Source organism: Chiloscyllium plagiosum, chromosome 14 (assembly GCF_004010195.1).
Source record: "Chiloscyllium plagiosum isolate BGI_BamShark_2017 chromosome 14, ASM401019v2, whole genome shotgun sequence".
Lineage (NCBI taxonomy): Eukaryota > Metazoa > Chordata > Chondrichthyes > Orectolobiformes > Hemiscylliidae > Chiloscyllium > Chiloscyllium plagiosum.
In genome coordinates, this window is record NC_057723.1 from 79,584,986 (window position 1) to 79,602,035 (window position 17,050).

At 40.4% G+C, this 17,050-nt stretch overlaps 1 protein-coding gene across 3 annotated transcripts in view; it reads left to right on the forward strand.

Annotated features, from left to right (window-relative positions):
* The window catches only part of LOC122556834, a 64,626-nt gene extending 47,950 nt beyond the window's left edge, over positions 1-16,676 (forward strand). For all 3 annotated transcript variants that reach the window (XM_043704066.1, XM_043704067.1, XM_043704070.1), the window contains 3 exons: positions 9,594-9,725; positions 13,081-14,005; positions 15,919-16,676. In XM_043704066.1, the coding sequence (XP_043560001.1) occupies positions 9,594-9,725; positions 13,081-14,005; positions 15,919-15,980 (1,119 nt within the window). In that variant the 3' untranslated portion in view covers positions 15,981-16,676. The remainder of the gene's footprint in view (positions 1-9,593; positions 9,726-13,080; positions 14,006-15,918) is intronic.
* The last annotated feature ends 374 nt before the right edge of the window (positions 16,677-17,050 follow it).

Genomic DNA, 17,050 nt, shown 5'->3' on the forward strand with positions numbered 1-17,050 from the left:
TTGCAATCCCAGAAAACAGTAACCCAAGGTCTATTTTTCAGGATAGGGGGGGTCCAGAACTAGAGGGTGTATAGGTTTAAGGTGTGAGATTAAAAAAGATTTAAAAGAGACCTAAGGGGCAACTTTTTCACGCAGAGGGTAGTGTGTGCATGGAATGAGCTGCCAGAGGAGGTGATGGAGGCTGGTACAATTACAACATTTAAAAGACATCTGGATAGGTACATGAATAGGAAGGGTTTAGAGGATGTGGGCCAAATGCTGGCAAATGGGATTGGATTCATTTAGGATATCTGGTCGACATGGAAGAGTTAGACCAAAGGGTCTGTTTCCGTGCTGTTGAACTCTATGACTCTATGAAAAGGTACAGCCTTTAAACTCTGTACATTAGGATTTTTGTTGACTTGTAGAAGTCTTTGTTTCCCAACACTTGCTGAGCTGGCACTGCTGGTCTGGTGTTGGTTCTTCTCGTCAATGTGGCCTTTTGAAAGGGAATTTGGAAGGTGTTCTACTTATTTGAGAGTATCTTCATCAACAAGTATGGAAGGGTGGAGTATTTGACTGACCATGTTTGGTTTGAGATGAGTTTTGCTTTGCAGATATTCAAGGCTGAGCCAAGTCTCTGGTTTGCAGAACTAATGAGATCAAGAGTGGCTTATAAATGTACAAAATGCGATGACACTACATCATCCACAGCAAACTGTTGGTTAAAGAGTCATAGAGGTCGCCAGTGCAGAAGAAGACCCTTCAGTTCATCAGGTCTGCACTGGTCAAAAACAAGCACCTAACACATACTAATAGTCCTGTGCCAAAGGATTTAACTGAGAATAGACATTGGTTCATCCGTCACATCCATTTGTAATGCCTGAGCTAATAAACACTACTGAAAATGTGCTTTCATTTACTACTAAGTTCTTACACCATATATTGGATAAAATTATTTACTATAAGCAGTCACAGATACTTAATATACTATACTTTTTTTTGTTTGATTACTTGTAAAGACAAAAATAAATTGGATGCGATCCTAGTGAAGAGTGCTTAATGCATATGATTATGTATGTCCTCCTACATACAGTGATTTGACAGTTCCCACAAGAACTGCATTGAGAAAGGAATAGCTGAGGTGTAACAAACATAAAAGGTTCTGTCCAGTTATCAAAATAATTGAACAGATTAAACGGTAATAGCAGCAGAAACCCTACCATTAGCTGCAGTACATCAAACTAGACACGAGGAAATCTAGTTTCTGTTCCTGATTCCATTAATTTAATATTTACAGTGAAGCTCAGTATGAAACCCAATTCATATAAATAAGACCATAAGACATAAGAGTGGAAGTAAGGCCATTCAGCCCATCGAGGAGAAAGTGAGGTCTGCAGATGCTGGAGATCAAAGTTGAAACTTTATTGCTGGAACAGCACAGCAGGTCAGGCAGCATCCAGGGAACAGGAGATTCGACGTTTCGGGCACAGGCCCTTCTTCAGGAATGAGCAGAGAGTGTTCAGCAGGAGAAGAAGAGCTTCTGTGCAGAGGGACTTGGAGGAGGGGAGTTGGAAATGTCTTCTTCTTGACCTCTCCGCCTCCACCCTACTCCGACCTATCACCCTCACCTTGACCTCTTTCCACCTATCACATTTCCAACGCCCCTCCTCCAAGTCCCTCCTCCCTACCTTTTATCTTCTCCTGCTGAACACTCTCTGCTCATTCCTGAAGAAGGGCCTGTGCCCGAAACGTCGAATCTCCTGTTCCCTGGATGCTGCCTGACCTGCTGTGCTGTTCCAGCAATAAAGTTTCAACTTTCAGCCCATCGAGTTTACTCTGTCATTCAAACATGGCTGATGGGCATTTCAACGCCACTTACCCACACACTCCCCATATCCCTTAATTCCTTGCGAGATTAAGAATTTATCAATCTCTGCCTTTAAGACATTTAACATCCCGGCCTCCACTGTGCTCTGTGTCAATGAATTCCACAGGCCCACCACTGTCTGGCTGAAGAAATGTCTCTGCATTTCCATTTTAAATTAACCCCCTCTAATTTTAAGGGAGTGCCCACAGGTCCTCATATCCCTGCCTGACCGAAACAACTTCCCAGCATCCACCCTTTCTAAGCCATGCATTATCTTGCAAGTTTCTATTACATCTCCTCTCAACCTTCTAAACTCTAATGACTACAATTCCAGGATCCTCAGTCGTTCATTTTATGTTAGGCCTACCATTCCAGGGATCATCCGTGTGGATCCCTACTGGGCACACTCCAGTGCCAGTATGTTCCCTCTGAGGTGTGGGGCCCAAAGCTGGACGCAATATTCTAAATGGGGCATAACAAGGGCTTTATAAAGACTCAGTAGCACTTTGCTGCTTTTACAGTCCAACCTTCTTGAGATAAATGATAACATTACATTTGCTTTCTTAACCACGGACTCAACCTGCAAGTCAACCTTTAGAGAATCCTGGACTAGCACTCCCAGATCCCTTTGTACTTTGGCTTTATGAATTTTCTCACCGTTTAGAAAATAGTCCGTTCCTGTATTCTTTTTCCTGAAGTTGCTCACATTGAATTTCATCAGCCGCTTCTTGGGCCGCTCTCCTAAACTGTCTAAATCTTTCTGCAGCCTCCCCACCACCTCAGAACTACCTGCCTGTCCACCTAACTTCATATCATCGGCGAACTTTGCCAGAATGCCCCCAGTCCCTTCATCCAGGTCATTAATATATAAAGTGAACATCTGCGGCCCCAACACTGAACCCTGCGGGACACCACTCATTACCAGCTGCGATTCCAAAAAAGAACCTTTTATCACAAACCTCTGCCTTCTGTCAGACAGCCAATCCTCAATCCATGCCAGTAGCTCACCTCGAACATCATGGACCCTCACCTTACTCAGCATCCTCCCATGAGGCACCTTATTAAAGGCCTTTTGGAAATCTAGGTAGATAACATCCACTGGGTTTCCCTGGTCTAACTTACTTATTACCTCTTCAAAGAATTCTAACAGGTTTATCAGGCATGACCTCCCCTTACTAACTCCATGCTGACTTGTTCTAATCCAACCCTACACTTCCAAGAATTTAGAAATCTCAGCCTTAATGATGGATTCTAGAATTTTACCTACAACTGAGGTTAGGCTAATCGGTCTATAATTTTCCATTTTTTGTCTTGATCCTTTCTTGAACAAGGGGGTTATAACAGCGATTTTCCAATCATCTGGGACTTTCCCTGACTCCAGTGATATTTGAAAGATCACAACGAATGCCTCTGCTATTTCTTCAGCCACCTCCCTCCCTGTAGCCCATCAGGGTAAGGAGATTTATCAATTTTTAGACCTTTTAGCTTTTCTAGCACTTTTTCTTTTGTAATGGCTACCATACTCAACTCTGCCCCTTGACTCTCCTTAATTGTTGGGATATTACTCCTGTCTTCCACTGTGAAGACTGACACAAAGTATTTATTAAGTTCTTCAGCTATTTCCTTATTTCCCATCACTTGCCTTCCTGCATCAGTTTGGAGCGGCCCAATTTCTACTTTTGCCTCTTGTTTGTTTCTTATGTATTGAAAGAAACTTTTACTATCATTTCTAATATTACTGGCTTGCTTACCTTCGTATTTGATCCTCTCCTTCCTTATTTCTCTCCTTGTTATCCTCTGTTTTTTAGCCTTCCCAATCTTCTGATTTCACAGTGCTCTTGGTCACTTTATAGGCTGTCTCTTTTTCTATGATACATTTCATGACTTCATTTGTCAGCCATTGCTGTCTAAGTTCTCCCCCCCCCAGATAATCTTTCCTTTCTTTGGGATGAACCTCTGTACTGTGTCCTCAATTACACCCAGAAATTCCTGCCATTGTTGATCTACTGTCTTCCCCACTAGGATCTGCTTCTAGTCGATTTTGGTCAGTTCCTCTCTCATGCCCTTGTAATTATAACACCATTACATCCAATTTTGCTTTCTCTCTTTCAAACTGCAGACTGAACTCTATCATATTATGATCGCTGCCTCCTAAGTGTTCCCTTACTTTAAGATCTTTTATAAAGTTTGGCTCATTACTTAGCATTAAGTTCAGAATAGCCTGCTCCCTCGTGGGCTCCATCACAAGCTGTTCCAAAAAGCCATCCTGTAAGCATTCCATGAAATTCCTTTCTTTGGATCCACCAGCAACATAATTCTCCCAGTCCATTTGCATATTGAAGTCCCCCATGATCACCATGACCTTGCCTTTCTGACATGCCCTATCTATTTCCCAGTACAGCTTGCGCCCCTGGTCCTAACCAGTGCTGGGAGGTCTGTACATAACTCCCATTGTGGGTTTTTTTGCTTTTGTGGTTCCTCAACTCCACCCACACAGACTCCACATCATCTGACCTATGTCATTCAGTGCCATAGATTTAATTTCATTCTTAACTAACAAGGCAACCCCACTCCCTCTGCCCACCTCCCTGTCTTTTCGATAAGTTGTAAATCCTTGGATATTTAACTGCCAGTCCTGACCTCTGGCTGCAACCATGTCTCTGTGATACCTACCACATCATAATCATTCACGGTGATTTCTGCTGTTAATTCATCTATTAAATGTTTCCCCTTACCCTGCAGAATCACTTCGCTCAAGTGAGAGAATTTATAATTCCATGCACAACTATTGCATCTCAGTTCCTCAAGATATTTTTGTTTCCCCATATTACCTCTTTGACATTTGTCTATATTTGACCAACTCTGTTCCATGTTCTGGAGCAAACAGGCACTGTCCTGTTCTGAAAGATTGATTCCAAATCTATTAATTTACTTCAAACAAAAATGGAAATTGCTGGAGAAATGCGCCAGGTCTGGTAGCATCTGGGAATAGAAAGCAAAGTTAACTTATTCAATTAACTGGAGTTCTGAAGAAGGGTCACCAGATTTCAAAATGTTGATGCTGCTGGACCTGCTTAGTTTCTCCAGCAATTTCTGTTTTTGTTTCAGATTTCCAGCATCTGCAGTTCTTTGTTTTATCATCCATTTACCTTTCCTCTGATGAGATTGATTTCTGTCTTATTGTTTCTGGGCGAATGGTGAACAGTGTTACAGCCAGTTCCAGGGTGAGGTTTTCCAATTTGCTATGATTCCAGACTGCACACAACAAATTGTTAAGCTGCTGAGCAAGGAGGCGGGAATCAACTCACCTTCTATTTATTTGCCCCCTCACCTGGTTACCACAAGATTAATTTGTAAAGGGGATCCCTTTTCAATACCTTTCTGGGAGGCAACCTTTTAGAAGTTTACAAAATAATGAGGTATACAGATACGGTTAATAGTAGTTGTCTTTTCTCTAGGATGAGGGATTTCAAGATTAGGGGGCACGTTTTTGAGGTGAGAGGAGTGGGAGTTAAAAAGACATGAGGGGCAAATTGTTCACACAGAGGGTGGTTAGTGGGTGGAATGAACTTCCTTAGGAAGTGGTGGATGTGGGCACAGTTACAACATTAAAAGGCATTTGAATAAATACATGAATAGGAAAGGTTTGGAGGGATATGGGCCAGGAGCAGGCAGGTGGGGCTGGTTTAGTTTGGGAACATGGTCGGCATGGACTGGTTGGACCACAGGGTCTGTTTCTTTGCTGTATGACTCTAAATAATTTTTCCCATGTTTTCTTGAGGTAACAAAAGGATGAGTTTATTAGTTACTAAACACAGGAAGAAATTTTTAAAAATTCAACCACCTTGCAGGTTTTGGCTCACTAGCTAATAAAAGGGAGTCTCTTCAATCCACTTTAGTCTGAACTTTCACAGGAATACAGTCATATCTCATAATCGCTGTATGTTTAAAACTGAATTTTGATGTTTGATAGGTAGCTACAGTTTTTTTTATATTACTTTGCCATAGAATACAATACATGGCTACGTCTCACAGTATGGTAGCTCCACTGTGTTCTCCGTACAAACATCAAAATCTGTTTTTTGGGTAGCAGAGTCCATTATGTGTTATCTTTATCTAGGTACCTTGGATTTACTCCCTTTCTGAAGGTATCTAATTACTCAAGCAGACTATGCAAGCTAAAAATCTTCCTCAGTCATCCTATGCCAACTGAGAACTACTTTCAGTCATTTTATGCTGCTTCAGTCCTGGGCAGCCTTAAGAGTGCAATATTGTGGTCATTGGGTTGGTTATGGTTGTGTAGACATTGGTGGTTGAGCAGTCCATTTTGAGATTCTTGGTTTTGCAAGTTGATTGAAAGTTATTTACCTTGGTTTCTATTGACAGGGGCTGGCTGATGGAATGAGAGAGTCACTTTTCCATTTTCTTTCCTGCAATGTATTGGCGTTTAATGCTGTTCTCAAATTGTGGCCGTGACAGTACACAGTCAAGCCATTAACACACATGGACCAGGATTTCAGTCAGATTTCTAACCCCATTTTTATTTATCCCTGGAAGGATAAAAACAAATATGTCTACATGAAATGGCTTCCTATTAAGAGGGGGAATAGGTAGTTAGCCTCTCATTATTACTACCTTTTTGTGTTTTTCTGTTTAAAGTTACCTAACTCTGCACAAGTGTGACAACATTCTCTCTAGGTTGTGCGCGCATAACTGTTCTGAACATTGTTCTGCACATTGCAACGTTGACTTTGGATTCCAGATGTTGCTGCTGCACATGGACTTTGTAGGAGATTCAGGAGAAAAATCATTAGCGGGAACGCTGGGCATGACATTCCATGGGTCCATACAGGACTCTGTCAAATGGTCACCGCATTTATTTCCAAAGTCATTGTTTGGCTGTAGGAGTATTTTTATATGTTTTAATTGTAAGTGCAGAATGTCCGTAAGTATTTCAACATCCTGATACCCTGTTATGACAACAGTTTGTTTTGTTCACTTTATAAATTCACTGAAAATAACTTCTTTACACCAATGGATTTGCCTGTCAGAATTCTCTTCACAATTATGAACACCTGCTTCTACATATCTCTTTATAGGCCAGATGTGTGGCAGTGAATGTCAGTTTGCCAATTTCTGTATCTATTTTAATGCCGTTAATATGGTGTCCATGAATGCAAAGGATTGTACAAATAATTGCTGCTTTGTTCAGGTTCAATATCACGTTTTGTATTTATTTCATGATCAGTGCAACCCAAGAACCTATTTTCCATGTTAATCATACATGTGGCAAATGGAGTTTAATGCAGAAACGTGAGAAGTGATTCACTTTTTGGAAGGAGTAACAGGAATACAGAGTATTGGGCTAATGATAAGATTCTTGGTTGTGTGGATGAGCAGAGAGATCTTGGTGTCCATGTGCATAGATCCCTGAAAGTTGTCACCCAGATTGATAAGGTCGTTAAGAAGTCATACGGCGTGTTAGCTTTTAGTGGTAGAGGGATTGAGTTTCGGAGCCATGAGGTTGTGTTGCAGCTGTACAAAACTCTGGTGCGGCTGCACTTGGTGTATTCTGTACAGTTCTGGTCACTGCATTATAGAAAGAATGTGAAAGCATTGCAAAGGGTTTAGAGGAGATTTTACCAGAATGTTGTCTGGTATGGAGGGAAGGTCTTATGAGGAAAGGCAGAGAGACTTTTTGTGAGAGAAGAAGAAGGTTAAGGGGTGACTTAATAGAGGCATACAGGATGATCAGAGGATTAAATAAGGTGGACATTGAGAGCTTCTTTCCTCAGATGGTGATGGCTAGCACGAAGGGACATAGCTTTAAATTGAAGGGTGAAAGATATAGGACAGATGTCAGATATAATTTCTTTACTCAGAGTAGTAGTAAGGGCGTGGAATGCCCTGCCTGTAACAGTAGTAGACCTGTCAGCTTTAAGGGCATTTAAATGGTGATTGGATAAACATATGGATGATAATGGATTGGTTTCACAGGTCAGCGCAACATTAATGGCAGAAGGGTCTGTACTGCGCTGTAGTGTTCTATGTTCTAACTACAGGTTGTTCTGCTATCCGCACATTTTGTTAATGTGAATTCGCTGTAACGCAATTGACGAACTGAGGACACTTTCTAAAGCGTGAACTTTTAAAATGTGTGTTGGTTGTAACACGATTACAAGGCCAGCACTTAAAGTGCTGTTTCTAAAGCGTGATTTTTCTATAACATGGTGTTGCACAAAACTGTACATTATAGAAGAATGACCCGTATTCCAATTCTATTTGTCAGCACTTAACTCATATCCTTTCTTGGCTTGGTATCACAAATATAAATTTAAATGCTACTTAAATGTTATGAGGGTTTCTCCCTCCACCACCCTTATAGACAATAGGATCCAGAATCCCACCATCCTCTGAGTGAAAGGCATTTTCCTTGCATTCCCCTCTCAACTTTGTGCTCCTTGCCTTAAGTCTATGCCTCAGTTGTTGATCCCACCACCAAGAGGATACGTTCCTTGCTGTCTATGCCTGTCATAATGTTATGCATCTCATATCATGTCCCCTCTCAGGCTTCTCTGCTCCAAGGAAAGTAACCCCACTCTATCCAAAAGCCCAAAGAACTGCAGAAGCTGGAAATCAAAAACAAAAACAGAAATTGCCACAAAACTTGACAGGCAGCATTTATGGAGATGAGAGTTAACATTTCTGGTCTTCAAGTTCTGAAGAAGTGTCATTGGACTCAAAACAAATGTTTTTACTTGTTATAGTTTGGTCAATCTGCCCTCTGAAATGACTGAGCAATACCAAGCTGAAGGGCAATTAGGGATGGACCACAAATGTTCAAAAAAAGTTCCAGCTTTGAACATGGTTTGAAAGAGTTCAGAAAAGATTTACAAGGATGTTGCCAGGGTTGGAGGATTTGAGTTATAGGGAGAGGCTGAACAGGCTGGGGCTGTTTTCCCTGGAGTGTCGGAGGCTGAGGGGTGACCTTATAGAGGTTTACAAAATTATGAGAGGCATGGACAGGATAAATAGGCAAATTATTTTCCCTGGGGTCGGGGAGTCCAGAATTAGAGGGCATAGGTTAGGGTGAGAGGGGAAAGATATAAAAGAGACCTAAGGGGCAACTTTTTCATGCAGAGGGTGGTACGTGTATGGAATGAGCTGCCAGAGGATGTGGTGAAGGCTGGTACAATTGCAACATTTAAGAGGCATTTGGGTGGGTATATGAATAGGAAGGGTTTGGAGAGATATGGGACGAGATTGGGTTGGGATATCTGGTCAGCATGGACAGGTTGGACCGAAGGGTCTGTTTCCATGCTGTACATCTCTATGACTCTCTGGTTATATTTCTAGGTGTAGTACTGAGTAGTCTGTTCCTACAGTGGAGAATAATGTAAGATCAACAAGTCAGTTAAAGTCAATTTTTGCCTCTTCAATGTTGATACCATAGGCACAGTGAGCTAACATAGGCAATCTCCTAAACTCAGTCTAACACCAATCCCTGAGCACAGTCTGATTTTTTGGACAAACCTCTTGGGTTTGCAAGCTTGAAACAAACTGCAATGCCAAGACAATCTATTCCTTGATCATGTAACCCTTGATTAAATCACTTGACTTCTTAGCCTACACTATTATTCTTTTGTATTAGAAGTGATTTATTGTTTTTGAATTAACTTTCTGTTTTATTATGTAGTCTTGGCAGTGCTTATAAGCCATAAATTTAATATGTATGTTTTTTAAGGGATTTGTGGAGATGTCCCAAAGTGCAGAAGCTCAAGCCATGGTAAAGTTTTACCAAACAAAACCACCTGTTATTCAGGGCAACATCATCAGAGTGGAAATGTGCCAGAAATACAAGAAACTGAATGTGAAGGTACGTATAAGAACAGTTAACCCAGTGCAAATTGCACCCTCACTTACTTGAAACGCATTTCTTCTTTGTTCAATCATATTAATAATAAGGATAAAATGGCTGTCAAATGAATTACGTTGTTAATTGTTATTGTTTGGTCCTCGGATAGAAATGACAGTAATCCTGGCACTTGGCCAAGCAATGTAGCAAGGAATGATAACATTGAGAATTAGCTAATATGAATAACCAACTTACTTGGTTTGGCAAGACAAACAATGCTTTTGCCTGTTAGGATAGGTAAACTTTTCTACAGACAGGTTTTCTAAAAAATTTTCTCTGTCAATAGAGGAAGCTCTGTGAGACCGTCTGCTCCCCACCCTGATTGTGAACTGTAGATGGCATGAAATACATGTGAAATGTTTGAATGAAGAAAATGATCAGGCCAGATTTAACCCTCCAATAAGGAACAGAACTGTGAATGCTGGAGATCTGAAAGAAAAACCACAAATTGCTGGTGAAAACTCAGCAGGTCTGGCAGCATCTGTGGGAGGAAAGCAGGGTTAATGTTTTGAGTCCGGTGTCTCTTTATCAGAACAGTTCCGAAGAAGAGTCACCGGATTCAAAACATTAATTCTGCTTTCTTCCCACAGGTGCTGCCAAACATGTTGAGTTTCACCAGCAATTTCTGTTTTTGTTTTAGATTTAACCCTCTATGCTTAAAAATTACTGAAATTTGGTTAAAATTGACAAGAGTATGGTACTCTAACCCTGTTCACAGTGCACTTCTGTGCTTTGAATCTGTTATGACCAGGTGAGGAGTGGTAAATTGGCTCCTCGCTTTTCAATCTATCTGGTTGACCACATCAAATGTTTAAAAGAAATGTTTGTATACAGCCACATCTCTTCTCAATTGAAATGTAATTAACTAGTTTTCACTGTAGCAATGAGGAGCATTCGCAAGGATTTCTTGAATGAAGGAGCAATTTTATTATCTGCTAATCACGAGAAAAAATAAAGTTGTGATATTGCTAAGCAGCCTTTGTGAAATCACACTAGCCTTCACAAACATGCATGTGCATGCACGCACACAAAAAATTAAAAGAGGTTCGTGCCCAGAACAAATGTAAGTTTAATAGAATGCAGAGTTTAGATTCCTTAGGGTGATTTGACGTTTAAGGTTTTAGCCTAAGGCCATGGTTCGGTAGTAGTGCCTCAATCAACAGTGACTGTGAATATTGCAGTTATCTTTTAAAATTCTCGGTGTTCTGATGTTTCTGTCTGATCAGCATGGTCACTGGGCACTTTTCCTTCTTCAGGAGCAGAGAGATCTCCAGCTAGTTCAGCACTGCAATTAAAAATCCATCTCTCATTTGCTCTGCCAAAAGAGAGCTTTTTAAAAGTGTTAGTTTATTTCAATATCTGACTTTTTTGCTTCCGAACTTGGTAATTGCAGGTGATGTTTTCATCTCCAACCAGCTCGAAAGCCGTAAATCACAAATAACGTTTGGCTGGCTGGTTTAACTATTTTTGGTACAGTGTTAATGTTAGTTTGGATTGCTTTGGTTCTACTATAGTTTCATCAAACTTGGTGACCTGTGGTGTCAGGTAATCACCGTGACAATTTTAACGTAGTGCTTTTGTTCCTTTTTAAAATCGCCTAGCAACATAAAAGTCCCGAGTCTTTAAGTCAGACAATGGAATGTGAAAATCATTGTTTCATATTTTACCACCATCGTGACCAATAGCCTTGATTCCTTTGCTGGAGGCAGATTAGGGTTTCATAAATTTGTGACACCGGGTCTTGTGATAGAAATAGGGCTCAATATGATTTTTAAGACATGGTTGTGTGTTTGCCCTTCACAATCAACTTGCTGGAGAAGCCTGGAACAGAGCAGAAGCAAGTCCAGAAGAGGATTGGTCTGTTTAGGTTTCCTGTAAAGTAGAAATGCTTCCCTGGATATCATAAAAAAAATCTTGGACCCACTCCGAAAACCACCACCACTTGTTCCCGTATCCTTGTGCCTCCCCAAAGCACATGGCTGTTAAAATTGGGTTCTTGCATTTGTATCGATGGCTGATATTTCTGTCACTTAAATGGTAGGTGAGAAGGGAACCAAGTTATTTTTAATCAAAATCTGAATGAAGCATATATTTAATGTTGCTGTTTCAGCTCTGATATATTATTGATGTTGACCAAGAGGAATTAACATTTTCTTGACAATAGCAACCAGTGAAGAAATCACAACTGTACTTGAGTTTAAGACCTTGTTTGGGAAACCAAACAAAATGAAGAAAACAAAAACAAAGCTTTATTTCCCTCTGCTCGCAAAGGCTTCTATGAAAACTCCTTTTAAATCCATGGCCTCTTAACACCGAGACGAACAAAACTAGGAGAACGAACATCTCCCAGGTGGTGTTATGGGTGGCACAGTGGCTTAGTGGTTAGCACTGCTGCCTTACAGTGCAAGGGGTCTGGGTTCGATTCCCATCTCGGGTGACTGTCTGTGTGGAGTTTGCACATTCTCCCCGTGTCTGCGTGGGTTTCCTCCAGGTGCTCTGGTTTCCTCCCCACAATCCAAAAATGTGCAGGTTAGGTGAATTGGCCATGCTAAATTGTCCATAGTGTTCAGGGATGCGGAGGTTAGGTGCATTAATCAGGGGTAAATGTCGAATAATAGGGTGGGGGAGTGGGTCTGGGTGGGATGCTCTTCGGAGGGTCGGTGTGGACTTGTTGGGCCAAAGGGCCTGTTTCCACACTGTAGGCAGTCTATGATTCTATGACCTGCAGTTTCCCTTCCAAGCCATGCATGATCCTGACTTACATCTATGTTGCCATTCCTTCAATGTCATTGGGTCAAAATCCTGGAACTTCATAAATGGATAGACATAGACAGCAGTGGTTCAAGAAGGCAGCTCACTACCATCTCCTCAAGTGCAATTTGAGATGGACAATAAATGCTAACCTTGCCAACAACAAATTACATGAAAAATGAATGATTCGGAGATGCCGGTGTTGGACTGGGGTGTACAAACACTAGGTTATAGTCCAACAGGTTTAATTGGAAGCACACTAGCTTTCGGAGCGACGCTGATGAAGGACTCACCTGATGAAGGAGTGTCGCTCCGAAAGCTAGTGTGCTTCCAGTTAAACCTGTTGGACTATAACCTGGTGTTGTGTGATTTTGAACTATGAAAAATGAAGAATGCTTTCCATCAGACTGAAAGCCACCAATGAGAATAATACTCTTAAATGTGCATATCATAGCTCTGTAACTTTCACTTGTTATGGTGTCTGTTATCATCATATTATTTTAAACTATCAGTCAGTAGTAGACAGTGAATGATTAGTAAGATTGTTATTGATTTGTCATTACAGTTTCCAGATTGGGATCCAACAGCCGGTGGTATGCCTCCTTTTGCAGCATCTCTGTACAGGTTACATGGTATCCAGCAAAATATTACTGCACCTGAAGAAGACATCTTCGAACCAACATGTACCCCAAATTTAGCTGAACTCAGGGCTAAACATTCAGAACAGCTGCTAAGGTGGACCAAAGTGCCGCTTGAGGGCAATATGCCATTTAAAAGTAAATTGTGGTTTCCTGAAACTTATAAAGGAAAAGAACTTGAGTGTTTCAGGTTGTTACCATATGCTTTCAAAGTTCCAATGCTAGAAACTCACGAACGATATTTACAAAGTATTACTGGAACTCCTGACATGTATGATTTAAATACACCAAAGATAGATGACGCATTTATTCAACTACTGATTGGCAAGAAAGTTATACGTTCCCGTGAAGATCTCGATAAAAAGTTAGGAGAACCAGAGAAGGTGTTATGCAAGGCGCAGACAAAAGTAGCAGAAATTGTAAGTCCACTTTTACTTGCCATACAGAAGTATGAACTGGATGAGTTATCTGGAGAACTAGACTCCTTCACTACAGAACAGCTGAAAGAGAGACTGCGGTCAGCAGTAACTTCGTGCCATCAATCAATTTTGTATGCTGGACAGACTCATTGCTGGTTGACCAGTCTTCGTGCTGAAAATTTGCTACAGTTATTCAAATTCAAAACCCCTGTTAAACCTCAAGAACATCCAAACATGACATCATCTGACTTGCTGGGTGCTGACATTGCAGAACAGGTGCAAAAGAGGGGTGAGGTGTTGCGGCGTAACACTCCCATGCCAGCAACAAAGAAAAGGCCAGTTCCTCATATTAACAAGAAGAAAAACATTTTCCAAAGACAGCAGAGGAAGCAGCCACCATATTACCGGAACCCAAATCCATCCAGAGGCCGTGGTGAGACTTTCTCTTGTTTCTGGTGGCGATAGAGGCAAATAGAAGAGGGGAAAAAAATACATTTAAAGTTTTTTTGAGAATAAGTACCAAATTGTGATTAGATTAAATTGTTTAAAGTTTATGAACAATTAAGTATTCCAAGTTTTACTTTCAAACTTTTGCCTCTTATTGGCAAATGATTGGAAATATTTCAATTTTTTAAGAAAACAAATTGAAAATTGTAAACTTTAGTGTAATTTACTTTTTTTGTATATGAGTGTGCGTCAAGATCAATTCTCAGCTGCAACAGCTATGTAATAAATACAATGAAGAAGTTAATTTCTAATGAAAGACTAAATTGATATGTGTTTTAGAAAGTTAGAATTTTGTAAAAACTGGGAGAATGTACATTGGATTCCAACATAGATCCGCTCTGGATGGAACGCAACTAGAGGGTAAGAGTAAGGGCATTACTTGCAAAGTTTTGGTGAATAAAACCTTTTGTAATAGAGAGATTATATGAGCTAAACTTATGAAGAACTATAAAGAAAATAGCAAGAGCAGCAGCTTAGCATGCAAAATCAAAGTATGTAGTTTTCAGGCATTGTAAGTATTACTTTGAAAAAGAAACATGCCTGAGCATGCTTACTGATAAAAGGTGTAGGATAAAATGTTACTGGAGGATGGGGTGAGTTTGGGATTAAGGAGACCTGCAGCTCAGTTGAATATGCTAATAAATCAAAGTCAAATACTGCACCTGGAGCCAGCACTCTTATTAAAAATGAAGTACCAATATAATTATTGTGATAATACTTATAGTTGGGCCTTACCTGTCAATCAAATTTATTGCTGTAACTGTATGCTCCATGTGGTCCTGTGTCACTCTACATTTCCCACCCGGTCTATTTACTACTCTAAGTCTCCCCTGAATTTGAATCTTGGTAGGGTACTGCATTCTCAGTTACTTGCTCCTGTCTTCGGTCGGACCCTCCAGTCCCAAGATGGGGAAGTTATAGAGTGCTGAAATCAGCCACACAAATTCTCTGGGAAAGGTTAAACTCTTTAAACAAAAAGTATAATTTGCCTTAACCCATCCCCAAGGTTCCAAGTGAATTTGTATTGGGAATGAGATGGACACAAGGATAGAACCATAGAGTCATAGAGTAATATGGCATGGAAGCAGGCCTTTCGGCCCAAACTGTTCCATGCTGACCATGGTGCCCACTCAGCTAGTTCCAATTGCCCACATTTGGTCCATATCCCTCAAAACCATTCCTTTCCCTGTACCTTTCCAAATGTTCTTTAAATGTTGCTACTGAACCTGCCTCAACCACTTTCTGACAGCCCATTCCATAAATGCATGACTCACTGTGTGAAGAAGTTGCCTCTCAGGTCCTTCTTAAATTTTCCCCTCTCACTTTAAACCTATGTCCTCCAGTTTTCAATTCCCCATTCCTGGGAAAAAGACTATGTGCATTCATCTTCTCTATGCTGCTCATGACTTTATACACCTCAATAATGTCACCCCTCATTCTACTTCGTTCCAAGGAATAGAGTCCTGTCCTGGCCAACCTCTCCCTTGAACTCAGGCCGACTAGTCCTGGCAACATCCTCGTAAATCTTCTTTGCACTCTTTCCAGTTTAATTATGTCTTTCCTATAACAGGGTGACCAAAACTGTACACAATACTGTAATTGCAGCCTCACCAATGATTTGTACAACTATAACATAAAACATCCCAACTCCAATATCCAGTGCCTCGACTGATGAAGGCTAGCATGCTAAATGCATTCTTCACCACCTTGTCTACCTGTGATGGAGCCATCTTCCTCAAAACCCTGCAGTGCACCATTGCACTATATCAGATGTTTTACCAAATGTTAAATTGTTTCTTGATGATATGTTTGTTAATATCCTTAATTGTTTTATTACAGGACGATCATATAGAGGACACCCCAGAGTGCATCCTATCTTAAAGAACATATTCATCCCTTGAAGCTGGTAAGAGCAGTATGATGTCCACTGGATCACACCAGAAGGAATCCCTCCCATTTTGGATTTAAATATTTTAGAACAGTTTTGTTGTTGAATATCAAGTTTAAGTTAGACCTAAAAGGAAGACAAAATTAAATTGACAAAGGTCAACTTTTTCTTACGTTTATTGTTGCAGAAGTAGAAATTTGAAATTTATGATCTTCCTGTGCTACACTGTTCTCTAGCCAAGATGGTGATTTAATGATTTGTTCTGAACATAGACCATTTTGTTATGGCAGTGAGCTAGTCAGCTTTCTCTCCAGAAATCTGCCAAGGTCCTCAAGCTGGAACCTGTTCTGAATTTCCTAGGGCAGCTCAATCTAATTTTTGCCACCCTGCGTTGCCTCTTCACAGATGCTTCAATGTAAGGACAAGATTGTTTAACTTGCTTTGTGGGAGTTTTTTTTTAATCCTTGTGTTATATCCAAGTCAATGATGTTTAATGTCCTAGAATTCTATTAATGTTGTAAAATGATGTGATCAAAATAAATTTGAGTGTAACAACCTTATAATAATATCTTGTTAATAAATCTGGAAAATTTCCAGCTTTGTAGTCCATGCTTGCAATAATCTCTATTTCTACAGGGATTTGTCTCGTGCCTAACTGTCACTTCTGCCATGATGTCTTTAATAAAAACTGCACCTTTTATGATCTAGAGATGAGAGTAGCTGAAGACCTGATTTTTTTTATGACAAGGAATCATGTGCACATTGTAAAGCAAAGTGTCAAAGATCTGTGATGAAATGCAAATACTTCTGGGCCACTACAAATGGGTGGAAATTTTGGATTTCAAGTGGGTAGAAGCATGACTAATCCCTTTGTTCAGCATCTGGTATCCTGCAGACAAGGAACTTATGCTTTTGTACAACATCATCATAGTGACCTCTGTTTTTCAATGTTCACTGCAGTTCATCCATGTATTACAGAGCCCACGCTAACAATAGAAAATTAACTTGGGTTATGTGCATATGAAATGAAGTGTGGAAGTCAGCAAAACATTTAGATGCAGTTCCATAAGCAACAAGTCAGAA